Here is a 23,765-nt window from a genome sequence, read left to right as displayed (position 1 = left end):
ATATCCCCTTAGGCATTGGAAAAAAATCAAAATAAAACCAAATAAGAGTCGGTGAAAAACATTTCTTTTTTTCAGATATAAAAAAAACAAATGGAAACCAATTAATGATTGATAGGCTTGATTAGCATAATGTATATTAAATGGAATACAAAGTGTTTGTGTGACTAAGCGAATGTGATAGCCGAAAAACAAAGTCCGGCGAAATTGTATACCTATAATTATTCGCATTTGTTGTTTGTATTTTATTTCATTTTATTTTATGCTAATATAAAGCGATACTCTGGCCGAGTGATTCCCAAAATCCCACAATAGATGCGTGAGTCTGCGGAAAGGTTAACCCCAAACTCCAAAACTGGTCTTCCCGAGGGGATGGTCATGGAATGATATTGTGTTTTCGATGGGTGCGATTTATTAGAGAGAATGGAACCGGCACGCCAACACACCTGACACCTAATTCCGCCAGAACCAGATGAGCAGGTTGTTGAACCAGGTGAATCCGTTTATATAATAGGCTGCCAAATCGAAATCGATCAACAGTCCGAAACGGAAAGATCTAAAGTGAACAAGTCATCCAAGATGCGAGCTGCCATCGTGTTCGTCGTTGTGATATTCGCACTCCTCAGTGTCCTGGAGGCCGTGCCCGCTCCCCAGTTCGGATATGGTGGCTTCGGCGGATACCCTGGCTACGGCGGATTCGGAGGCGGATACCCCGGCTACGGCGGATTCGGTGGCGGATACCCCGGCTACGGTGGCTTTAGACGCGGCGGATACGGTGGTTTCGGCGGAGCCAGCGCCTCGGCCTCGTCCTCGGCCTCTGCTGGCGGATTTGGCGGTGGCTTCTACGGATAAGAAGTCCAGAAGATGGTTAAGTTTAAGCCTTCTCAATTTAAATAAACCAAATCAATATTCCTATGACTCCCAAATCTGTGATGTTGCTTTTATGGGTAAAAATTTGGATTCAAAAGAAAACACAAATATCAATGTAAAAGGTAAAGTGTAGTAAATTCACTTGTTTGTGTATTAAATTCATTTGAACTTCCAAATTCTGTGTGGTCAACGTTTTGCTAGTGCAACAAACATTTAAAGGTTATTGCAAACAGAATGCAAGGAACTTGGCAGCCCAGATACAAACTTTCACTTGGCCGAAAAATTTGGATTTAGCCCAGCTGTGTGGCTTACATTCGCCTGAGCCGCAAGTAAATCAATGCAGAGGCCTTCGTTCTTCGTCCTTCGTCCGTCGATGCCAAAGTATGGCCAAAGGATGCCAAAGTCAGGTCAAATCCACAGAATGTGCATCGAACTTGGTTCAACGACTTTGCGGCATCATTAAAAACTTTTGCCCGGCATCTTGAGCAGTCCTTAGCCGTGGTCCTCACTGTCCTGACTCCGGCATTTTGGTCGCACACATCTGGAGGGCAGTAGCGTCCTATATTGTTATTTTTCAAATTTATGTCCTTCGGCAGAGGGCAACGCAGCAAGGGAAAAGGCCAAAGAATGCAAGTTAAGCTGAATAGCTTCTTTGCCTGTTGACGTTCACTCAAAGTTGCATTGATGGACGCGGGAGTTTGGTCCAGCTCCGGCTTATCCTCCTCGTCCTCCTCCTACTTCTCCACCACCAGCCATTCGACGTCGCGGCTCTGGAACTGATGTTCGTCCATTGTGTGCTGTGTGTCCTGCGAGTCCTGCGAGTCCTCTGTGACTCGTGTGGCCACTGCACAATGCCGCCTCCTTCTTCTGCTCCTCTATGGCCTCCATTCATGGCAGCCCTGCAAGTCATGGGCATTCAAAGGCATAATATAATAACGCGTTTATGTCCTCTCAGCGATTTTACGATGCCCGTTGCAGCAACGGCCGAGCCAGCATAATGATGACCGGTCAGAAGTCACCAGGATATGAGCCCCTCAGCTGTGTGAGTAATGACACAGTTGGATGGTTCGCATGAGTAAGATCTTCATTGCAGCATCTATGATAGCGTTTAGTGTACTTACTTCACCTCTGGCAAACAGTTTAAATATTATACCATTGCCACTGTGTTTGGAATTTTTGAGCGATTGAAATGATTTTGCACCCAATTTCCAATGGCCTGCTAGTCCCAGCCAATTTACGTATGTGCGGCAATGGCAATGGCAATGGGAATGCAAATCAAGGATTCTTTTCAGCAACACGTAAAGGGCGGATCCAAGGATTTTCGGGGGTGGAGGCGGTATGAAGTGCAAACTGTTCGCCTAAAATATGTCAATCGGAATGTAAATCATTGCGTAATTTGCATTTTGAGCAAATCAGCTCCAATTGAAATTGTCGATGCCCGGTGCGGCAATTCCCCTCGATCCACAATCCCTGTGCTTCTGTTGCTGGCAACACGTGAGTTATGGCGGCGATTTTGACAATTGTCAACCGACGGGCCACGCCCACCGCCCTGCGGCAATGGGCGTAGAGCCGACGCATCCGTTACGTGCGTCTGTCTGTCTATATGTTTGCCTCTCGATTCGGGCGCCATAAATCTTGGCTCTTGTTATCCAACATAATTGTGTTGACGTGCCTCTATGCGAATTTAAATCATGTTAATACCATATATATATTTATAGGGCCGACTGCCGCCAGAAGTCGTCTGTCGCACATTGAATGAGCTCAGTACTATACGTCATCATTATATGAGTTTGAAATATAAAAGGCGGTTTAAGACCAGTTCTAAAAACCTATTTTTTCTACGCTTAATAACAAACAATGATACAACGAAGAATGCTATAATTTTTACAAATTCTTATCGGAATAAATCCAGCTTGCTTGCATATTTCATACAAATGCTTTTATATGCAAGCACTGTTGATTAATTAATTTTAGTTCCATTTCAATTTGACTATTTTTAATAAACGGATTGGGCGATAAGCCGATTGTAAAGGAAAATGCCTTTAAATTCCAGATACCGCAAACTGAAAAAGTGCACAACTTGGATGCACGTTTTGCCTGCAAAAAGGAATTAGATTTACATTCGGCGTTTGGTAAAAACGAATTTATTTCGAAAATTATGCTTTGATTTATTTTATTTCCTTTTTATTTATGCCTCCCTTAACTCTTAACTCTAAACTCACCCATTTCACCATTTCACCTGCTGCCATGCCCAGCATTTTCCCACTGTGTGCCTGTGTTTATGACGCAACTTTCATCACGTACAACGTAGAGCAGATGTACATACGCCAAAAAGTATGCAACAGCAAAACGTGATTTCGTTTTAAATTTCAACTGCGAGTGCTGTCAAAGCTGAATTTATTTGCAGAACGCATTCATTTGGAAATTATCGAATAGGAAATTATTGGCTGCCCCAGAACAGAGTTGCCCGTAAGCGCTTACAAATGTTCCGCGGCAGAAAATAGTTTCTTACAAACGATTTTATAACATTTTTTAGTTAGGAGTAGATATCAAATCACACAAGCATTACAATTACTTCCCCATAACCATGTGAAACTGCAGTAGAACTAAAATATAATACAAAATGCTGCTGATCATGCCAAACCACATGCTGCGATCGGCTTTGAAAAGGCCACAAATCCAGAGCTCCAACTTCGAACTGTTCGCGTAGATCACATAGGAACTTATCTGAAATGGAAGCACTTGTATAAGCATCTCTACAGGAAACAATAACGAATTCAAATACCTCTTTCGTCCAGCGAATTTCGCTCCAGGAGTGCTTTTCCGCATCGTGGTACTTCACCGCCAGATCGCACATGTAATCGATGAGATAGTAGTCCACTAAGCGCACTTGGTACTGAACACTTCCGTAAACGACCCATGGCCAAGGCGTGGAAAGGTCAAAGGTAAACACAGTGCCCCAATAAGCTTGGATCACACCAATTATAAAGTGATCTAAGCGGGTGGCCAACATCTGGGGGGCGTATATTTTATTCAAATTTAGAGCTGTCTTGGTGAGGGAAGTATGAAGAAACCAGAGATGTTGCAGCTCCTTTTGATACCTAGGCGATTTTGATTTCACTATTTGGTCCAGACGGCGGTTCACGCAATCGAAGCCACGAGCAATGTGCCACATGGCGAGGAAATAGCCCATGGGCACCATTTCCAGGATATTGTTGGCATTGGACAAGAAAAAGAATCTGACTATGTTGACCCACACTAACACATCGCACGAATTGAGCAGAAATACGACTTCTGTGATGCACAGCCAAGACAACGTGAAGAACTTTAGGAGCAGGAGCATCCTTAAGGACCTTCGTACACCTTCTCTGCCCTTATAGCCACATCGCTTTTCTTCTCGGAATAATGTGCGTAGCAATGGCTGCATTTCCGTAAACGCTGTATCGCGAAATCCTCGTGATAGGAGTGTGTATAAGATGACCAGGAAGGACACCGTATACCTTATGTCTTTCGTGATCAAAATGAGTTGCGGATAGTGCCTTTCCGACTGGAAAACCGATCGAACTTGCCACATACATATGGGAACCATGCCGACCGTAATGATGTTGGCGATCATAGCATAGGTCCGCGAAAATAAGGTGCTGTAAAACTTTTGCCTGGAAAATTGTTGCGATGTAATTCCGATTGCCAGGGAATAGCGGAAATACAATTTAACTATCCAAAAAACCATATCGACGTCCTTCGTGCACCAGTTTGTAAAATGAACTGATGACAGTTGCTTTGCTAATAAGCACTCAGTCGATTTGATTGAGCGATAGAAATGCGGAAGTGACAGATATGAAGAGCATTACCCAAATTAATGATAATACAAGGGTTAATTACTGAACGTCGAAAGAAACTCCGCTGTCATATGACTCTATAAGATTAAAAATATATTGTTGCATACTCTTAGACACCTTTGAAAAGTATTCACAGTATTCCGTACTAGTGGCTTTTGTGACCACCTCGCATTACAAGATGAAACTGAAACAGCATGATGGAGTGGACTATAATAGAGCCCACCATTTGCATCCAGGTCGCTTTATTAACGGGATAGAGTCCACAAACCAACAGATCCAATCTCGTGCTGCTCTCGTAGATCAAGTAGGAACTCAGCTGAAAATTGAAATCAACTTTAGATGGAAAGATGGACTTCATAGTTGCCCACCTCATTGGACATGGAGCCTTCGGTGGGAAATAACTTCGGCTGGCTTTGGTATTCGGTGACCAAATTGCAGATATAGTCGTTCAGAAAGAAATCTACACTCCGTGTCCAGTAAAGTAGAGATCCGAAAAACTTATCAAAGGTGCGCTCCTCGTCGGAAGTCGAGTAAATCGTGCCCATGCAAACGTTGAGGACAGAAAATATGAAGTAATCAAAACGCAGGGCAAGCATTTGAGGACCGTAGTGCTTGTTTATTCTGCGGGCTGTGTTATTCAGCTTTATATGCAAAGCCCACAGGCTGCGGAGTTCGTCTTCTTTCTTCTTTAAGCCCATCGATTGTGAGCAGACGATCTCCTCCAGCTGCTGGTTGACGAAGTCAAATCCCCTGGCCACGTGCATTAGCGAGACGAAGTAGAAGAATGTGGTGACAATCAGGATAGTTAGGGAGAAGTTCATCAGAAGTCCATTGAAAAGATAAGACCAGTTTTGAGCTCTCCATTGGTAGATGAAAACCGACACAATATACGAAAAGCACGAGTAGGTCAATGTAAATGTTTTGATGAGAAACATTCGACGAATTAGTGAATTCATTTTCTTTCCCGTGCGCAACATTTCCCGATTCACTTCGAGTGCAATGCGCTGCAAGTCAAGTAACATGGCGTCCCTGTACCATCTCGTGATCAGGATGTAGGCTATAGTAACATAGTTGGTTGAATACAAAATGTATGGAGTGAACGTCATGTAGGAGGGCATCCAATTAGCCGCACCCAACATCTTGGCCGATTCACAGAAAGCCTGCGGTAGCAAAGTCAAGCAGATGGCATTTATAATAAAGCAATATATCTGCGTAATCCGCGACTGCTTGAGTTTTCCACCAGTTACTTTGTATGACGTCATGCCGATGCACACGGCGTATACGTTATACGCTTCACCTATCCGCCTCATTGCTGGTAACCGAATAAACCGCTTGCGATGGGTTTCGTAGTACAACTAAAGTTAGTGGCTCGTATTTTCCATCGCCTAAATGCTAATTAGGAAAAGTGTTATTCCGCAGGGCGATCTAAATCAGCCTTAGACACATGGCTACAATAATATTTGATGACCAGTTTTCTGCGCGCATTATACATGTAATTGTATTGAAAAAGAATTTTCTTGCCTTTTAACAGTATTTAATATTATAAAAAATATATACATATATTATATTAACTACACTTGATTTGATCTTATTTACTCAGCGTCAAATGAAACTGAAGCAACAATATAGCATGGCAAGCAATAGCACCCATCATTTCAAGCCACCTGCCTCTGTTGGAAACGTAAAGTCCGCATACCTTCAAATCCAGTCTCATGCTGCTCTCATAGATCAGATATGCACTTAGCTGTAATTATAGCATTTACTTTGGAACAATATAAAATACATTAGTTACTCAACCGCCTTCTGGTTCACTTCTCCTTCGACGAGTTCGTGTTTCGGCCGATTCTGATAACGTGCGGTCAGGTCACATATGACAACGATCAGGAAGAAGTCCCAGGTTCGAACGAGGTATATTAGACCCACATGAAGTATTTTCAGACTCAATCCTTGGAACATGCAAATTATTCCCACGTAGCCAAATACAACAGAGAATAGAACGTATTCAGTTCGCGAGACGATCATCTGGACTCCATAGACTCGACTTATTCTGCTGGCCATTCGACTGAGAGTCCAATGAAGGGACCACAGATCTCGTAGTTCCTCCGCGAAATTCTCAACATGGCTTTCTGACTTTGAGGTGGTAAGATTTTTGATCTCTTGATCTACAAAGTCATATCCTCTGACGATTTGCCAAAAGGACGTGAAGTAAAAGTAGTTGCTGACGTTAAGGATGCTGTAAGCTATGCCCATTAAAGTTACTTCAAAATATCCTTTTTTTAGAAATAAAAGTGATATGAAAGATCCCAGCGTAAGGTAGGTGAGGGCAAACGACTTCAAATATAGCAGTTTCTTTAGTTTTAAGTTCGTTTTCCTTCCAGCCAGCGCCATTTTGCGACTTAACTGATTGGTAATGTCCATCAAATCATATAACATACTATCCCGATACGGGCGCGATATCAGAATATATACTATGACTGCATAGTTAACCGAATAGACAACTAATGGAATTATAGACATCATTTCCGGAAACAAGGACGACATCATCATATCCTTTATATTTTCATACCCAGCACTCCAAACCATCCAAGCCAAAATAAAGACGGTTGCAATGTTCCATGCCAGGACATATGCCTCGGTCATCCTCGATTTCTTCAATTCACCATTGACTATTCTGTAGGACGTCAGGCCAATGAGCTGGGCGTATCCGTGGTAGATCCCAACTAGTTTCTCCATTATCCTGCCGCTGGGAACCACTTTCTAGCAGGTGTTGCCCTATACTAACCACTCTAGTTTTCATACTTTGGCATGTGTTTTGAAACTCATTAACCTATCTGCTTACATCAAAACTGCGCACTCACATATTCCGATCCACGGCAGGATTATGCCAGCCATTAACCATACCATTATTTTCAACAAATGTAAATAAGAAAACTCAAGCTGTAGATCTAAAATTGTTGATAAGACTTGTAATAGCGAGGAATATTACTTATTTAAACTAAACTAAACTAATGCGCACTTTTCTCTGCGCCATCTCACCCGATTAGACATGTTTGCACAAACTTTAAATTCAAAGCCGAGTCAAAACAAAAGGATTTGCATTTATGGCCTTGTTTACCAAACTTCGCACTAACCCTTTTTGACCTTTCGACCCAATGTCAGGTACTAACTTGATGGGGGCCCAAATCCTACCTGTCTGCTATATAAATATGTTGGATAATGGGATCTGCATATCATTCGCTATCAGCAGCTCAAGAAGTAAACTTACAGGAATGGAAGGTCCTCTGTCGTTTCTCAAAGTGGATCCTGCTTGCCTCATTCTCATTGTTTTAGGTATTTCGCTGGTGGATTTCGTGGTCAACAATTGGTCCAGTCCAAAGGAAGATAAATCCTGCCGCCCGTCAAGCACTGCGTTTTCTGCCAAGAAGAACAAAAAGTGCGAGAATGAGACTCCATTGGTCAGAAATCTGGGATTGCGACATCGTGCTAAACTTCTGGCTAGCGTTAAACGGCGACTCGATCATCAATTTTAAGAAAACCAAATTGTAGATATAATATATAAGCAATTAAATATAAAAAATATAAAAACTAAATAAAATGTTTACACCGTATAAGCCCTACTTGTCTTGGTTATTTTTTCTTTACTTATTGGGCGACTTAAGAAGAATTTGAATATATCGATTTATTGCCGGGCTTTCGATATTATTTCTTAAAAGCGGAGTGCTGCCAGATGGCTTCTTTTTTTGCTTGTCTAGCGACGCTAATAATGTGTACGCTTTTAGCCAAATAATTTAAATAAACAAATAATCCATATACAAACTGAATGCTCCCATTACTAGCTGTTTATTTCATATATACAATTGTAAACATTTAATCGCAGCTTCATAGTTTGTAGTGCTGAAGCAAAACTCACATAGAGCTAGTAGCCTATTTTGGCTAGTTCTAGTAGCAGAGCATCTCTATAGAACCAAACTGTGCCATCACTGTGGGTAGTGTTTATATAGCCGGTTTTTATGTTGAGGAATTTGATAAAGTCACGTTTCCTGGCGCGCCGCACAATGTCCTGCTTCTCGCATGTTATAAACCCGATAACGGGGCAGAACTCCTGGCAGGAGCGCGGCGATGACTACGACTACCACCTGGAGGTGGCCAACGCGGGATTCGGCGACATGCTGCACGACTGGGAGCGGAACCAGAAGTACTTTGCCGCGCTGAAGAAGACCATCGCTGGGATGCGGGAGGCGGGCAGGGAGGTGCATGTCCTGGACATTGGCACTGGCACGGGAATCCTTTCAATGATGGCTGTGGAAGCTGGAGCAGATTCGGTGACCGCCTGCGAGGCCTTCCTGCCGATGGCCAATTGCGCGGAGCGGATTTTGGCGGCCAACGGAGCTGGCGACAAGGTGCGACTCATCCGAAAGCGATCCACGGAGATCCAGGTGGGCGAGGATATGCCACGAAAGGCCAATCTCCTAGTGGCCGAGCTGCTGGATACAGAACTAATAGGCGAGGGTGCCATTGGCATCTACAACCATGCCCACGCCGAACTGCTGACCGAGGACGCCCTCTGCATTCCAGCGCGCGCCAGATGCTACGCCCAGGTGGCGCAATCTCCGCTAGCTGCGCAATGGAACAGCCTGAAGACGATTGCCAACTTGGATGGCGAACCATTGCTGCACCCGCCAGAGCAGCTGAAGAGCTGCCAAGGAGAGGCGGCTCTGCACGACGTGCAGCTGTCCCAGCTGCCAAGCTCCGCCTTCCGCCCGCTCACCGATCCCGTCGAGATCTTCCAGTTCGACTTTCAGCGCCAGCTGGAGCGGGAGAAGCAGCGGGCGCAACTACTAACGCTGCAGTCCAAGCAACCTGGAGCCGCTGAGCTCGTCTTCTACTGGTGGGACATTCAGCTGGATGATGGCGGCGAGATACTGCTCAGCTGCGCACCATACTGGGCGCATCCACAGCTTAAGGAGCTGGCGGCTGAGAAGGGAAAGGATCACCCGCTGCCCAATGTGGTGCCCTGGCGGGATCACTGGATGCAGGCCATCTACTACATACCCAAACCCCTGCAGCTGGTTGAAGCAGGCAAATCCTTCCACCTAAGCTGCCATCACGATGAGTACTCCCTCTGGTTCGATGCTCGCGAGGAGGCGCCCACGAAGAGTGTGCGGCGTCATACCTGCACCTGTGACCTGCACATGACCTACTCACGCAGCAGGATTGGCCAGATCAACCAGTCTACCCGTAACAAGCGGTACCTGCGCTACCTGGAAGAAAGCATTGAGGCGGAGAAATCGAATGTCTTGGTCCTCGGAAACGGCTGCCTGCTTGGCCTGGCTAGCTCTGCTTTGGGTGCTGCCTCCGTCCTTCTCCATGAACCCCATCGCTTCTCGCGCAGATTACTGGAATCGATTGTAACGCACAACCAGTTGAAGAACGTCCAGTTTTTGGATAAAGTCGAGGAACTGGAGGACTCTCAGCTATCGGCGCTTACTCACGTTTTTGCTGAGCCCTACTTCCTCAATGCGATTCTGCCGTGGGACAACTTCTACTTCGGCACCTTGCTGACGAAAATCAAGGACAGGCTGCCGGAGAGTGTAAAGATTTCGCCATGTTCGGCGCGCATCTATGCTCTTCCCGTGGAGTTTCTGGATCTGCACAAGATTCGAGCGCCCGTTGGCAGTTGCGAGGGCTTTGATCTGCGCTTGTTTGATGAAATGGTGGAGGTACGACTGCAATTCGTTATTAACTCGTGGTTTAATAATTGAAATAATGATCATTTTTCTTACAGAGATCCGCAGAGCAGGCAGTGTCCCTCGTGGAGGCTCAGCCCCTCTGGGAATACCCCTGTCGCGCACTATCGGAACCCCAGGAAGTTCTCAACGTGGAGTTCAGTAGCTTTACTCAAGAGCACAGCCTGAAAGGCAGCATAGAGCTCAAGCAGTAAGTAATTCGGCAGTACTGTTTTGCATAGCATTAAATCCCATTCCTTTTCAGCCCCGGAACGTGCAATGGAGTGGCCTTATGGGTGGACTGGCAGTTGGTGGAGGACAACAGCCCGAGATCCATTGTTAGCAGTGGTCCTAGTGAACCTGTTGTTTCCGGCGAGTTCGTTAAGTGGGATATGTTTGTGAGACAGGGAGTACACTTTCCAAGGAGACCCACAGGAGGCATTACGCATCTCGAATGGAGCACGGATTTTAAGCCCGTGTTGGGTGAACTGAACTTCAGCTTTGGCCAGAAGAAGCTTTAACATTTTATCATTTATTCACAAAAATTTGGAGAAATTACAACGAGCAATGAACGTCAGGGCAAATACAATGAATAAGTGAGTAATGGGCATATCTAGTCCTTGGGAATCTCGTTCTCCATGCGAGTGAGCGTTATGTTCCTGTCTGTCTGCGAGGCGTTGGTCACCTTGGAGCCGAACTCTCCGCCTCTGAGACGCATACGCAGATCCAGTGCCCTGATGTCCGTCATCAGCGAGTGCTGCTTGTTCTCCAGATCCACGTCGATACGCTTGCCGTGCTCCTCCAGCAAACTGAAATTGGTCTTGCTCTCGTCGATCTTGGCCTGCAGCCGGCGTCGAATCTCTCGCAGCTTCTCCACCTCCAGGCAGAGCATGTCGTGCGCCTGGTCCATGCACAGTTCCATGCCAGACCTCTGAGCACGGTTCTCCAAGCGGGTCTCGGCCAGTTTTAGGGCATCCGTCTTGTCACGCAATGCATTCTCCGAGGTACGGATCTCGCACATGGCCTTCTCCATCTCCTCCTTCATCTTGAGCTGCTGCCACTCCAGTTCGTTCCTGGCCCGCTGCGTCTCGAAGATCCGCTTGCGGATGGTGTGCTCCGCCCGCTCCTGCTGCGACTGGAGCATGTTGCGCGCCTTTTCGCGGCACACAAACAAAGCCTCCCGGATGGCGTACGTATCTGCCAGCTCATTCTCCGCCAGCAGCTTTATGTTCTTCACGTTCTCCAGCCACGACTCGTACGAACAGGAACTAAATGGGTGTTTCGTTTCATTACCTAGCTATGGAGACATACCCATGTTTGACTTACTTCTTCGGATTTCTCGTGGGATCCGGTTTGTAGGAGATATTGGCCGAGTTGCGATCGAGAGCCAACTGCGAGTTGTCCAGCTGCACCGCCTCCACCTTGAACTCGATCTCCAGGCCGATCTTGAAGCGAACTTCCTCCAAACGATTCAGCTTCTCCCACGCCTTCTGGCATCGATCGGCCAGCAGCCTCTGGTTGTTCTCCAGCACGACCAGTTCGTTCTTAATCTCGGTATCGGCCTCGTCGTAGGTGATCTCCGATCCGAGGCGACCATCGCGTATGGTCAGGCACTCGGCTATTACGGAGATAGGACCCGCTAGCGCCTCTAGCTCCCGTTCCGTGGCATTCTTCTCCTCCTGCAGCATGAAGATCTCGCGCTCGATCTTCTCAAAGGATTTTGAAATGATATCTCTCCAGCGATTCAGCTCGGAGATGCTGAAATTATAGATTATAAATCGCACATTATGGTATATTATCCTATTGGAAACTCACCGATCGGTCAGAGCTTCATTTGTCTCGTAGTTGGCCCAGTCGCCCTCGATCCTCGTCTCGTTCCGCAGGGATCGGGACGAGTGGCGGATGGCGAAGGCGTCTGTCCTCCGTGCATCCGCCACATTCCGCATCTGGTTCACCCGGGCGTACCAGTCCGTCAGTGAAATGTGCTGGAGCGGTTTCTCCATCGTTACCACCGAGCGGAAGGCCATTGTGTTTTCAAAGGTTTAAGTAAAACAGCTGGATTTAATCTTTAACAATTTCAGAAAATATGTGCTCCCAACTAGAAATCTCAAAGTGGAATGAAACGGTTCCCGGAAACATCGATTTCAAATGGTTGTTTGGTCAACGAACACTAGATCTCCAAGGCGCTTGGGTCATTGTCAAGGACTACGGGATTGTGATTCCTGTTCACAGGCTTCCATAGTTACATTAGATAAATAAAGACATAATATTTTATAGTAAATACTGTCTTAAAATGTAGTGGCTCAGAAAAATTACACCAAGTATATAAAAACTTTTTTTAGATTTGTAAAGTTTTAATAAATGATTTAATAATAATTACTGGACAGCTTAATTGCATCTTCTTATTTTATACTTCTTGAAGCTATATTTATTTTTGGAAGTTATTTGAAAATAATTTAATTGATATTTTTGTACCACTGTGGTTTTCAACCTTGCTACATCCTCAGCCAAGTCCTCAACCCCACACCCACACTAATATCTTCCTCTGGTATTTTTCCGTCGGTCTTCGGTAAATATCCCCGTGATCGCCTCTTCGGTCACACTGCCGCACACACGTGTTTTTCTTTTCAAGCGTTTTGGTTGCCGCGTGTTAACGGACCAAATCACATTTCGTTGAAAGTTGTATTAAAAAGTGCAAGTACAGCAGCATAAAATGGGCAAACCAGGTGCGTTAAATCATCCTTTAACGATGCGAATCAAAGCAGGCGATGCAATTGCTTTTGGAAGCGTCCAACTTAACCTCTGAAAACAGGAATATTCAAATGCGGCTCTTTTCTCTTGCAGGATTCAGTCCACGCGGTGGTGGCGGAGGCGGCGGAGGAGGAGGAGGTGGCTTCCGTGGGCGTGGTGGCGGCGGCGGAGGAGGCGGCGGTGGTGGCGGATTTGGAGGAGGCCGTGGACGCGGTGGCGGCGGCGATCGCGACCGCGGTGGCCGTGGTGGATTTGGTGGTGGCCGTGGAGGAGGTGGTCGCGGTGGTGGCGGCGGCGGCGGCCGTGGTGGCTTTGGAGGACGCGGCGGTGGCCGTGGTGCCGGAGGACGTGGAGGCGGCGGTCGCGGTGGCGGAGGACGTGGTGGTGGTGCTGGCGGCTTCAAGGGCGGCAAGACTGTCACCATTGAACCTCATCGTCACGAGGGAGTGTTCATTGCTCGCGGCAAGGAGGACGCTCTGGTCACCAGAAACTTTGTGCCCGGATCCGAGGTCTACGGCGAGAAGCGCATCTCCGTTGAGGTTTGTTTTTAAACTCTTTATTTACTAACCATACCTATTCCTAGCTTATGATGAGGTTGTGCAGGGGTACAGAACATGGCATCATGTGGCCATGAGCAGCCTTGGCGGCCACCTGTGGCTGTGTGCACTCCAGGTGCACGTGAAGCAGTCGCGGGGCTCCAAGGTCTGCTTAGAATAATGCACAACTGAGGCGCATTCCTATCTACTTATCTATTCCAAAACAAACAGAACCCAAACAAGTCCACCATTTTGAAATATGAAATTTAAATGCATTTTTGAAGCTACCTGAAGAATCCGAATCCCAGCTTTATTTTACCCAAATTACTTCTTCATTTCTGATGAAATTCATAACAAAACTCAATTGATTAAAATCTATTATTTTTTCGACTTCCTTGCAGACCAATGGCGAGAAGATTGAGTACCGCGTGTGGAATCCCTTCCGTTCCAAGCTGGCTGCTGCGGTCCTGGGTGGCGTCGAGCAGATTCACATGCCGCCGGGCTCCAAGGTTCTCTACCTGGGCGCCGCCTCCGGAACGACAGTTTCCCATGTGTCCGATGTGGTGGGACCCGAGGGCCTCGTCTACGCCGTGGAGTTCTCACACCGATCCGGTCGTGATCTGATCAACGTTGCCAAGAAGCGCACCAACATCATACCTATCATCGAGGACGCTCGCCATCCGCACAAGTACCGCATGCTGGTGGGCATGGTGGACACCATTTTCGCCGACGTTGCCCAGCCGGATCAGGGCCGTATTGTGGCGCTGAATGCCCAGCACTTCCTGAAGAACGGCGGACACTTTGTCATCTCGATCAAGGCCTCCTGCATCGACTCGACGGCGCAGCCCGAGGCGGTATTCGCCGCCGAGGTGAAGAAGATGCAAGCCGACAAACTGAAGCCCCAGGAGCAGCTTACGCTGGAGCCTTACGAGCGAGACCACGCCGTCGTCGTTGGCGTCTACCGACCACCGCCCAAGCAGTAAGCAGTCGTCTTCTACTGGGTTTAGTTTTAAGGCTATTGTACTAATACAGACGAGTTGTATTAAGTTTCTTTTAAATATAAAACCATAGTTGTAAAGATAAATCAAAATGCACACTATTTTTGTAGCAGACGTACAAAATATACACAGAAACCAAAAGCCAATGTAACAATATGGAGTTCCTATGTAAGCTGAAGCCAAAACTGATCTTTAGAGCAGATGAAAGCCAATCTTAGCAAAACGTGGTTTTTGAAGAGGTATTCTGTTTATTCACGCTAGTATGAGCTAGTTTGTTTCTGTCTTGACCTTTCACTGGATTTTGCTTGCATGTTTTATTAACTCAGCAATACTTCAATTGTTTGTAAATTAAACATCTTTTTTAAGACCCAATCATCTAATGTGTAACAAATATTATGAAAAACTGTCTTTAGAACGAGCTGCAATACACAATAAATAAAATAAGTGCCACAAAAAAAAAAAGAAGATCATCCGATCCGCTGCGGACAGGATTCGAACCTGCGCGGGTAGAACCCAATGGATTTCAAGTCCATCTCCTTAACCACTCGGACACCGCAACTGTGTCGCCCGGGTGGCAAAGTTCCATGTTGGTATGAAGCCCAGATTTCAGCACCCCCCTCTTCCATACTCGCCAGGGATGACGTACCACATATTCGGACGCGAACCAAGAACGTTTCCGGGGTCGTGTCTCGGCTTGAGCCATTCTTTATAAAAAATTGCTAAAGTCGAAGTTTCGTTTACGTGGCTATGCGTTCTAATGGGTATATGTATAAACATTATTAGCTTAAAAAATAAATACAAATTTTGATTCCATTACAACATTCTTTTTAGCATTCCATTAATATAATAACTTATTGTAAGAAGTAATCATATATATACATATGTCATGAAAAGTAATTGAATGGCTTGCAAGTTTGTGGTTCATATTAAACTTGAAATTCTAAATCATATTTCTGCTTTGGAATATCTACCACTATTCCCATTGCAGAAATTTGCAGCATTACCGATTTTAATCTGCATAGAATTATGCAGCGCGAAATATCACATACAAATGGAGCAGCCTTCGATAAGGCTGCGGTGTCCGAGTGGTTAAGGAGATGGACTTGAAATCCATTGGGTTCTACCCGCACAGGTTCAAGTCCTGTCCGCAGCGATGTGTGATGTAACACTTTTTTTTTACCCCATGTTTAGCTTAGGATGATTTATTTATGCTTTTAGCAATCTTTTTTCGCATACAAATTTGAAATTAATTGTTTAGCTAGCAGATACGTGATTAAAAAAAACACTTCCATGTTTTTTTTTTATCATTTAAATTACTTTATTTAGCCGTTTTGCAGCGATCTCAAAATATAACAATATAGAGGCGTAGTGCATTCTTCTCTCAGTTGATAAAATACGACTTTAAGCTTAGCCTAGGAATTTCCCGTGCGGGCTTTTGAAGATTCTGCCTCGCGAAAGACACACAGATCATAATCATTCAAAGAGGACATTGGTTTTACATTTCTCGTTAATCTTTAGGTCTTAACAACTAGGGTAAAATCATAATCGCGTTGATTCTTGAATAAATGTATATCACTGAACTCATCAGCCGTTCCTCGCTAGAGACATTTACAACTTGGCGCGCTTCGGCACTCCGATGGCCTCCAAAACACCGCAGGACTCCAGATGCTGGAAGAGCGTCTGCAGATACTCCTCGCGATGCCGTATGTAGTGAGCAGCATGCTGGGAACGCTCCCAGCACTTGAACGTAACCTTGATGTTCGCACGCTCCCAGTCCTCGCGCACGGCGTGGTTGGAGGATGGCGGGCCGATGGGATCGTTGTCGGACACAAAGAACAGCGCCGGGGCCTTGACCAGAGTGGAGTGGAACATCTGGCTGGAGCGCATATAGTGGATGGTGGCCTGGTTGTGGAATGTCTTCATGTGGTACAGCGTATAGTTGCGCAGGGCGCTCTGCATGCGCTCGTTCCTCGGGAAAATCGACTTTGGCACGCCCACCGGGATCTCGGTGATGTCGGCCGCGCTGTCCCAAATCTGGCACACGAAACGGTCCAGGATGCTGCCATAGCGATCCATGTCGCGCGACATCTGCAGCATGATCTCGCCCAGTTGGTAGGCGCCCACGGAGAAGCCATGCATAACGATGGGCTCATACGACTTGTTGTTCTCCAGGAATCGTATGGTCTCGGCGGCCACCACCTGGTCAGCAGGGAATAGATGCATTAGTGATTGAATGACTTAGCTTGGAATGTATGTTTAAAAGCAGCCCATTACTTTGGTTCATTGGTACAGGCGCTACTTTCTTTGGCTATTACCTGGGTTCCCTTGACCGGCCAGAGCAACTGCCATGGCGTAATGTGCACCACCACCACGTCGAATCCCATCTCAGTGTAGATCTGGGCGTACTTCTTCAGATGCTTCTGCTTGGCCATCAGCCAGGCCATCATGAGACACAGGGGGTTGCCAGTTGGCTTCTTGAAGGCCAGCGTCTTGGGATCCACCTCCACTTGAGTCTTGGTGCTGGTGTACAGGGTCATGTTCTTGGTAATATCCTGCGAGGATAAGTACCGGCGATTGTTCGACGGGGCCATGGCGCTCTGAGTGGGGTAGAAACGGGCTATTAGTCATGTTTGCGCACAGCTGATGCGAGATGGTTAGTGGTTTTGGTGGGTAAAATGAAACTTTAGGAACAACAAACAACTTCAAGTGCAACGAATACCTTTAAAATTCAATAACTAGGCAAATATGCATACGATTTCAATTCTCCCCGCTCTTCAAATAAGCGACCAAGCGTCTAACCCTGTACTATTCCATGAACTAATCGCACTGCGAACGAACGTTTGGATAGGTCCAGTCACTAACTGGGCAGCTTTCTGATAAGATAGGAAAGCTTAAGTGGTTAATATGGTCTGATCGGTTAGAGTCTGGCTGGCTGCGGATTAACGGGGCCACCGCAATCCATGCAAATCAGGGGGTTAGCCATTACGTGATATGGCTCTGATTTATCCTCGGCAACAGCTGCTGACCTTGAAACTCGCTCAGCACGCTATAATCAACAGCTGTTTCTGATAAGATAGGTACAGGTGTGTGTGCATTTGCTTGTTTTATGGAATCATGTTACCGCGATTGATATTCAATTACTCCGTTCACTTCTCGAATTCTCAAACACTGCGTTTTATAGGGAAATTAGATGATAATCCCTTGAATATAACTCTGCCTTAATCCCAGAATATATGCATACCGTTTCAGTAGCTAGTTATCAAAAGTTGCTTGTAGCAACCACGAAGGCAAGTGACCAAATGAAGGTAGTGCAAAGGTTTTTGGTTCTTTTCCCGCATTTCAGCAAGGCTAAGCCGACTGATAGCATTCAGAGTTCGAAGATAGCCCCGCAAAGTCAAACGATAAGCAGTTGCAATTTAGATTAGTGGAAATGATTGTGACCTAACCGTTTTTGCACTAGTTAGATCACATAATTGGGACAAAGCTTGACTTAATGGAAAAGTTCCTAGAGAAGACTTTCACTTTAGCTTGACACTTTGAACTTGACCCCTTGAATTGCATGGCCACTCACACGTTTCGCGCGATGATAGATCTTCAGCAGTATAATTGCCGATATGACTAGTAATGTTATTTCAATTAGGAAGTCCATATTGAAGATAAAACTAAGCAGGTGCAACGACTTTGACCAACTGACTGATCCACATTATATAGCATATAGCCCAGCGATCCAGTGGAACGATCATGGATAGTTGAGCGGAATTGAGGCGAGCTTACAGTCCCCATGGAAAATAGTTATGTCTGCTGATGTGTGTGTATATGCAGGAATATGTTTTTTCTACTCTTTGCGGCAGTGGTTTAAATTACATTGCGGCACTGGAAGCCTACGTCCCCTTTGCGCAAGGTAAACTCTTAGTCTCGACTAGAAGATACCACGTGAAATGGAACTAGAAAGGTCTCTTCTTGAATTAATGCACTAATATCTTGATAGCTAAAAATATCTGATAATAACTTGTTATAGAATGATTTCATAAATATCTATGTAGCCAAAATACCCTTGCACACACTTTAGGTTCTAGGTATTTGATCAGCTCGCCGCCTAAAAATAAACACAGAACACGAACATTTGGCGGATCGAGCGAAAGCTTGGCATTGGGGCGCCATTATGATTTGAATCGTGGAAAAAGCTGTGCCCCAGCTCAATTGAGCTTGCTGAATGCGAGGGTAGATTCAAAAGTACGCCCCAGGATAAGGGCAGTAGTTCAATAGAACGGACCATCGATGACATCACGTGCAGTCGGTGATTGTCTGGTTGGTTCAAGCGGTTAATGAGCCCTCACTAATTGCAGGCCACTGCAAAACAACGATTAAACTATGTAAATAGGTTTATATATATATAAAAGGTTAGCAAAGCTTATCTGTACAAATCACCATTGAAGAGGAGGAGAGGTTAGGAGAGATAGGAGCCCGAAATCATTTGCCGGGTACAAAGTGCAGAGAATGCAGATTACTCAAGCATGCAAATTTCGAAAGTCACAAACTATAAAGAGCTTACAATGAAGAAGCGAAATCAAGGTAATTAAAGGTTCAACCATAGATCAACAGATGTTCAATACACGTTAGTCCACAGCTCATTCGCGTATACCCTGCATATTAAAGTTCATCTTTGACTTGACTCTGGTACTAATCTTGCTAACGTGATTATATTATACATTATACATCTAATAGAATTATTAGTCATGTAAGTTTTAAAACTATTTTAGCGCGTCATTGACAATTATTTTAAATCTAACGCAGTTCAGGCCTATCTTATCGATAAGTAGTCCTTCTGTAAAATATATATTTTTAGTATTACTGGCGTAGTGCAGATAGTACTGCTTAAGAATTGTCAGAGTACCACAAGTATTAATGTCTAAAAGTGAAGATAGAGCGGATTCTGAGCGTATCTGAGCCATACGACCAAAGTTCGCAATAAGTTGGAGTGTGGATCACAATAAAAAAACCAAAATGTAGATTAATCATAGGAGTAGGCATGCCACAACTGAAGAGATAAGTTTTGAGAATCAGAATTTGGAGTGCATCCTAATGGAAATCGAATCGCTGGAGTCAACGGCACCAAAATCGATGGAGAACCAGATCGAAGGAATATGCTTACATTTGGAACCGGCTGCTGCTGCTGGTGGCCCGTCTGCAGGCTCGAGAAGTTCCGGATCAGCGGGGGCTGGATGTGTCCGGTGTGGGGAACCCGCTGGAGCAATCCCTGCGTCTGGCAGCCCCCGAAGAAGCTGTCCGCGTAGGCATTCTCGTACGGCACGGCTGCCCGGCTATTTTGTGCTATTCGCGAGCGTTGCAAGTGTGGCGGCGGGGAGGAGGGTGGTCAATGCAAAAATTATAAATAAGTCGGAGAGATGCAGGGAGGAGAGGCAGGGATTTACCACCGAATGATAGGCCCACGGCTAGAGTTGCGGCTGTCCGGCCGGCGAAGGGCAGACTCATCGATTTTCTGGCCGCCGTTGCGTAAAATGCAGTGCGGAAAAAGTGCGCAGCCATTGTGATGCGAATGTGGGGATGCGGATGCGGAAAATTGCGGAAAACACTTTCACGGCAGGCGAATCAGAATACTTTCACACAGGCGCTTTGGACACAGACTGAAAAATGAGTGGCAGTGGTTTTGGTTTTTTCTTTTGCTCGCTTGCTCATTTGCGTACTGCACACACACAGACGCGCCCGCACACCCGAGCGCACACACACATGCACAGGCCAATGCACACGGACTGAACTTTGTACCCAAGTGCAGACGAGTCTCAATTTGTATTGTCAAACTGCTAAGTTGCTAAATTGATAAATTGAGATTCTGGTCTCGAATTCTGCTCTCAGACGGTGCGTGTGTGCGTGAGGGTGTGTGCGGGGCATCTGTGTGCAATATCGATGAGATTTCAATTGGCTAGCAGCCGAATCGATCGCCGTAACACTTACGCTAACGTCGTGCTCCCGTGTTTCGATTTTTGTTTGCAAATAAATTCAATTCCGCCCCCAACCGCTGCACAGTGTGACCGTTCGTTGGAAGTGCCTACGATGAACTGGTATTCTCGCTTGTTGGTATTTATTATTTTGCTTGGTATTTTTACACGGCGAGAAAATTGGACCGTTATTGCACATATTTTTAAAGCTTTGAACTGCCTTCATTTGATTCGAGGATATGATGCATCTCGAAATCAGGAGCGGGCCGGCAACTCGGAAAGCTTTTCGGTACGGGACTCATGGGTAATGATGACCTCGACGGCGCGCATGTTGGGCGTAAGGAACCTATCCAAAATCTCAGAGCCCCGGCGGATGCTGCGATCGAAAGGATAGCCCATGGACTTGCGGTCCGGGTATAGGCGATCGCGCAGTCCGCAGTAGGAAGCGGCAATGCTGCAGCCACAATCCGCTGCCTTCTGCTCCACCTGCAGGAGTTAAGAGGGTTGGGATCAGGAGGCAGCAGCAGTGTATTTTAAGGACACCTTACCTTATCGTCTTCGTAGTTGGAAACCATGACGAATAGGTCGAAACTTAGACCCTCGGCCCGACCCTTTGGAATCAACATGTGCTGGGGCCAGCCGCAGCCGCACATGAAATTCTCCAGCTCCTCCAGCTGGTCCAGGTTCCGGAAGGTGCGCTCAAACGGAATGGTGACACTCGACTCCGTAGAGTTCCGGGTAATAGTTTGGCTTCCGGGCGGCATGGTAACAACGAACTTGTCCATCTCCACCATCATCAGGCGCTGCTCCTCCAGCGGCATGGGATTGTTGCGATCATCCATCTTGGGCGCCATGAAGATGCGCACGTATCCATACCGCGTGGCCTCGCTGGAGTTCTCCACCGTGATGGTGTAGCTGAATGGGTGGTGCTGCAGATGGGTGAACCGAGCGAGGACGTGGCCGCGCGGCACGAAATCAAGGCCGCGGGACATGTCCACATCGGACTCCTGCCAGAATGTGGTCAGCCTGTTGATCTTACCCTGGCTCTCCACTTCAATACTCTGGACGCGAACGTCAGGGAAGCTTAGGTCCTTCTTCTCATAGGGGGTAAGCTGACGCTTGTGCTCCTGGAAAATGTTGTCGATGAAGGCGTGCCACTTGTAGAAGATCGGATCGCGCATCGCGGTGGAGGAGTCGCCCATCACGCCCGCATACTCCAGGTGCTTGTTGATCGGATCGTGGGAGTACGCAATCAGCATGTGCCCCTTGTTGTGCAAGTCGCCGTACTGCAGATGAGATGAAATTAAGGAATTTGTTGGTCAAGAGATTACCATTATGCTATGTGTCCATGCAACTAAATCGCTTACCAGCGTACTGTTGGGCGTCAATGCGGAGGCCTCTATGATGTTGCCCAGGATGTCGATCCCCTTCACGTCATCCAGCGCAATCTTTTCATTGTTATCCTAAAAAGAAGCAATTAGATGTATATATTCCGGGATTCAGAGAGCTAGAGCTGCACTCACATCAAAAACGTAGCCCTGGTGGATGGCCTCGTAGATGCGCTCGCGCCATCGCTTCATGTCGTCGATTCCCACTCTCAACTGGTTGTTGGGGCGATCTACGTCGCTCAGGCGGGTGTTGTCGAAACGCGGAGGAAACGCCCTGCTGGCCACCAAGGAGTCCATCTTGGGGAAGTAGCCCTCGGCAATGGGCTCGTCCAGATTGTTGAACGGCTGCACCCGGGCCATGTGGTTGCTCAGCCGCTCGGCATTGTAGCGGGCAACGATCTGCTGGTGCATGTAGTAAAACAGTTCGCCACGGCGGTCCTTGTCCACGATGCTGCGGTCGGGGGCGTCTATGGGATAGACCAGATGCCAGTGCCAGTGGTGCAGGTTGACGCCCATGTCCTCGCGGAAGTACCACAGCCGGTGCTCCACGTCGAAGTCAGAGGCGGTATACTTGACCGAATTAACGACGGGCAGGCGGGCAGCTGTCTGCTCCACCACAAAGGACTCCTCGCGCATATTGCGAATCATCTGGGAGTCGATGAAGTGATCCGGGAAGATCTCCGCGAAGGTGGGCAGACCCAGGTCCTTGGTGTCCGGACGGTGGAGCATGGCCACCGACAAGGCGTAGTTGAAGAGCACCGGATTGACACGATCTCTGGCGTACACCGCCACGCTCTGCAGTTCATCCACGGTGGGCATTTTGATGAAGACATCGATCAAAGCGCTGGCCATCTGGCGGTGGGACTTCAGGAAGTGCGAGAACTGCTCCGAACGGCCCAGTCTCATGGGGCAGCTGAGATCCGGGATCTCGATCTCCTTGACCAGGACGCACTTCTCGAACCCACTAGCGCTAACACGCCGCTGGACGTTCTTGCACATCTTGTTGTAGCGCTCGGTCACGTAGGAGGTGGGCACATCGAACAAGGTGCCGTTGCCGCCCTTGTCCATGAAAACGGGCTCCGTGGGATGCTCGAACAGCAGGAGGAGATTCTTCTTGTCGGCCATTTTCGATGGATTACAGTCTTTAAGGACCTTTTGCGAACAGTTGCGGATTCCAACTGTGAGTCCCCATCCAACTGTCAGCGTCTTATATACACCCAACTATCTAAAAACTGTAACCGGCTACATTGCGTTTATATCAAGTTCGTCAACCACAATAAAAAAAAACAATTAACAGGATTACTAATACATGGAACATGGAATTAACTAAACTAAAGTAATAAATAATAAAGTAATAAATTGAATCACAGAGTCACAAAAAATAAGTCATATCGGATGATGATTCCTATGATTGATCCAAGTTTGTTGTTGAAAACTCAATGGACAATGTATATCTAAGTTTCAGATTCCTATGATTCATCCCAGTTTGTTGAAAACTCAATGGACAATGTATATGTAAGTTTCAGAATTTTAAGTTACGAATAAGGCAAAACTAAACGTATCTCAATACTGAATACATATTTGTTTAATTCTTAGTGTATAATTTGTTTATAAAACAAGTGTAATTTTACATTTATTACATTGCATTAAGTACAAATGCTAGTTGTCAATTGTTTCCAGTGTACTACATAATTAAGCTTATC

At 46.4% G+C, this 23,765-nt stretch overlaps 10 protein-coding genes and 2 non-coding genes across 15 annotated transcripts; 5 read left to right on the top strand and 7 right to left on the bottom strand.

Annotated features, from left to right (window-relative positions):
- Nucleotides 1-289: 289 nt before the first annotated feature.
- On the top strand, nucleotides 290-947 carry LOC120446727 (neuropeptide-like protein 31). Its single transcript, XM_039627840.1, has one exon. The coding sequence runs from the start codon at nucleotides 577-579 to the stop codon at nucleotides 847-849; it is 273 nt and encodes a 90-aa protein (XP_039483774.1). The 5' UTR covers nucleotides 290-576; the 3' UTR covers nucleotides 850-947.
- Nucleotides 948-3,438: 2,491 nt separating this feature from the next.
- Nucleotides 3,439-4,656, bottom strand: LOC120446724 (putative gustatory receptor 59b). The gene is made up of 2 exons (XM_039627837.1): nucleotides 3,653-4,656; nucleotides 3,439-3,594 (listed from the first exon to the last, which is right to left on the bottom strand). Exons 1-2 carry the CDS (start codon nucleotides 4,595-4,597, stop codon nucleotides 3,439-3,441), a joined length of 1,101 nt encoding a protein of 366 aa, XP_039483771.1. The 5' UTR covers nucleotides 4,598-4,656.
- Nucleotides 4,657-4,831: 175 nt separating this feature from the next.
- LOC120446725 (putative gustatory receptor 59b) lies at nucleotides 4,832-6,092 on the bottom strand. Its single transcript, XM_039627838.1, has 2 exons — nucleotides 5,075-6,092; nucleotides 4,832-5,022 (listed from the first exon to the last, which is right to left on the bottom strand). Exons 1-2 carry the CDS (start codon nucleotides 6,014-6,016, stop codon nucleotides 4,852-4,854), a joined length of 1,113 nt encoding a protein of 370 aa, XP_039483772.1. The 5' UTR covers nucleotides 6,017-6,092; the 3' UTR covers nucleotides 4,832-4,851.
- Nucleotides 6,093-6,294: 202 nt separating this feature from the next.
- Nucleotides 6,295-7,664, bottom strand: LOC120444934 (putative gustatory receptor 59b). The gene is made up of 2 exons (XM_039624934.1): nucleotides 6,504-7,664; nucleotides 6,295-6,450 (listed from the first exon to the last, which is right to left on the bottom strand). The coding sequence occupies exons 1-2, from the start codon at nucleotides 7,437-7,439 to the stop codon at nucleotides 6,295-6,297; spliced, it is 1,092 nt and encodes a 363-aa protein (XP_039480868.1). The 5' UTR covers nucleotides 7,440-7,664.
- A 262-nt stretch (nucleotides 7,665-7,926) lies between these two features.
- LOC120446726 lies at nucleotides 7,927-8,264 on the top strand. Its single transcript, XM_039627839.1, has one exon. The coding sequence runs from the start codon at nucleotides 7,976-7,978 to the stop codon at nucleotides 8,234-8,236; it is 261 nt and encodes an 86-aa protein (XP_039483773.1). The 5' UTR covers nucleotides 7,927-7,975; the 3' UTR covers nucleotides 8,237-8,264.
- Nucleotides 8,265-8,673: 409 nt separating this feature from the next.
- On the top strand, nucleotides 8,674-11,036 carry LOC120445669 (protein arginine N-methyltransferase 7). The gene is made up of 3 exons (XM_039626218.1): nucleotides 8,674-10,426; nucleotides 10,492-10,643; nucleotides 10,698-11,036. Exons 1-3 carry the CDS (start codon nucleotides 8,717-8,719, stop codon nucleotides 10,951-10,953), a joined length of 2,118 nt encoding a protein of 705 aa, XP_039482152.1. The 5' UTR covers nucleotides 8,674-8,716; the 3' UTR covers nucleotides 10,954-11,036.
- LOC120445670 (tektin-B1) lies at nucleotides 10,949-12,568 on the bottom strand. Its single transcript, XM_039626219.2, has 3 exons — nucleotides 12,248-12,568; nucleotides 11,759-12,190; nucleotides 10,949-11,700 (listed from the first exon to the last, which is right to left on the bottom strand). Exons 1-3 carry the CDS (start codon nucleotides 12,457-12,459, stop codon nucleotides 11,046-11,048), a joined length of 1,299 nt encoding a protein of 432 aa, XP_039482153.1. The 5' UTR covers nucleotides 12,460-12,568; the 3' UTR covers nucleotides 10,949-11,045.
- A 434-nt stretch (nucleotides 12,569-13,002) lies between these two features.
- Nucleotides 13,003-14,863, top strand: LOC120446324 (rRNA 2'-O-methyltransferase fibrillarin). Its single transcript, XM_039627240.1, has 3 exons — nucleotides 13,003-13,158; nucleotides 13,277-13,722; nucleotides 14,121-14,863. The coding sequence occupies exons 1-3, from the start codon at nucleotides 13,146-13,148 to the stop codon at nucleotides 14,700-14,702; spliced, it is 1,041 nt and encodes a 346-aa protein (XP_039483174.1). The 5' UTR covers nucleotides 13,003-13,145; the 3' UTR covers nucleotides 14,703-14,863.
- A 331-nt stretch (nucleotides 14,864-15,194) lies between these two features.
- Trnas-uga lies at nucleotides 15,195-15,276 on the bottom strand. The gene has a single exon. It is a non-coding gene; the product is annotated as a tRNA-Ser (tRNA).
- A 512-nt stretch (nucleotides 15,277-15,788) lies between these two features.
- On the top strand, nucleotides 15,789-15,870 carry Trnas-uga. Its single transcript has one exon. It is a non-coding gene; the product is annotated as a tRNA-Ser (tRNA).
- Nucleotides 15,871-16,010: 140 nt separating this feature from the next.
- LOC120445352 lies at nucleotides 16,011-20,818 on the bottom strand. Of its 4 annotated transcripts, XM_039625693.2 has the most exons (5): nucleotides 20,691-20,818; nucleotides 20,150-20,362; nucleotides 19,870-20,048; nucleotides 17,033-17,314; nucleotides 16,011-16,916 (listed from the first exon to the last, which is right to left on the bottom strand). In XM_039625693.2, the coding sequence occupies exons 2-5, from the start codon at nucleotides 20,262-20,264 to the stop codon at nucleotides 16,326-16,328; spliced, it is 1,167 nt and encodes a 388-aa protein (XP_039481627.1). In that variant the 5' UTR covers nucleotides 20,265-20,362; nucleotides 20,691-20,818; the 3' UTR covers nucleotides 16,011-16,325. The 4 variants fall into 4 exon arrangements, with proteins under 4 accessions (XP_039481627.1, XP_039481629.1, XP_039481628.1 ...); XM_039625695.2 differs by lacking the exons at nucleotides 19,870-20,048; nucleotides 20,150-20,362 and having other exon boundaries at nucleotides 20,691-20,796; XM_039625694.2 differs by lacking the exons at nucleotides 19,870-20,048; nucleotides 20,150-20,362; nucleotides 20,691-20,818 and adding an exon at nucleotides 18,289-18,381.
- Nucleotides 20,819-20,912: 94 nt separating this feature from the next.
- On the bottom strand, nucleotides 20,913-23,502 carry LOC120445351 (phenoloxidase 3). Its single transcript, XM_039625692.1, has 4 exons — nucleotides 22,198-23,502; nucleotides 22,042-22,137; nucleotides 21,223-21,960; nucleotides 20,913-21,160 (listed from the first exon to the last, which is right to left on the bottom strand). Exons 1-4 carry the CDS (start codon nucleotides 23,185-23,187, stop codon nucleotides 20,930-20,932), a joined length of 2,055 nt encoding a protein of 684 aa, XP_039481626.1. The 5' UTR covers nucleotides 23,188-23,502; the 3' UTR covers nucleotides 20,913-20,929.
- Nucleotides 23,503-23,765: the final 263 nt, after the last annotated feature.

This window comes from Drosophila santomea, chromosome 2R, assembly GCF_016746245.2.
Source record: "Drosophila santomea strain STO CAGO 1482 chromosome 2R, Prin_Dsan_1.1, whole genome shotgun sequence".
NCBI lineage: Eukaryota > Metazoa > Arthropoda > Insecta > Diptera > Drosophilidae > Drosophila > Drosophila santomea.
Note: the sequence above shows the minus strand (reverse complement) of the source record. Positions and strands in the feature narration are given on the sequence as shown.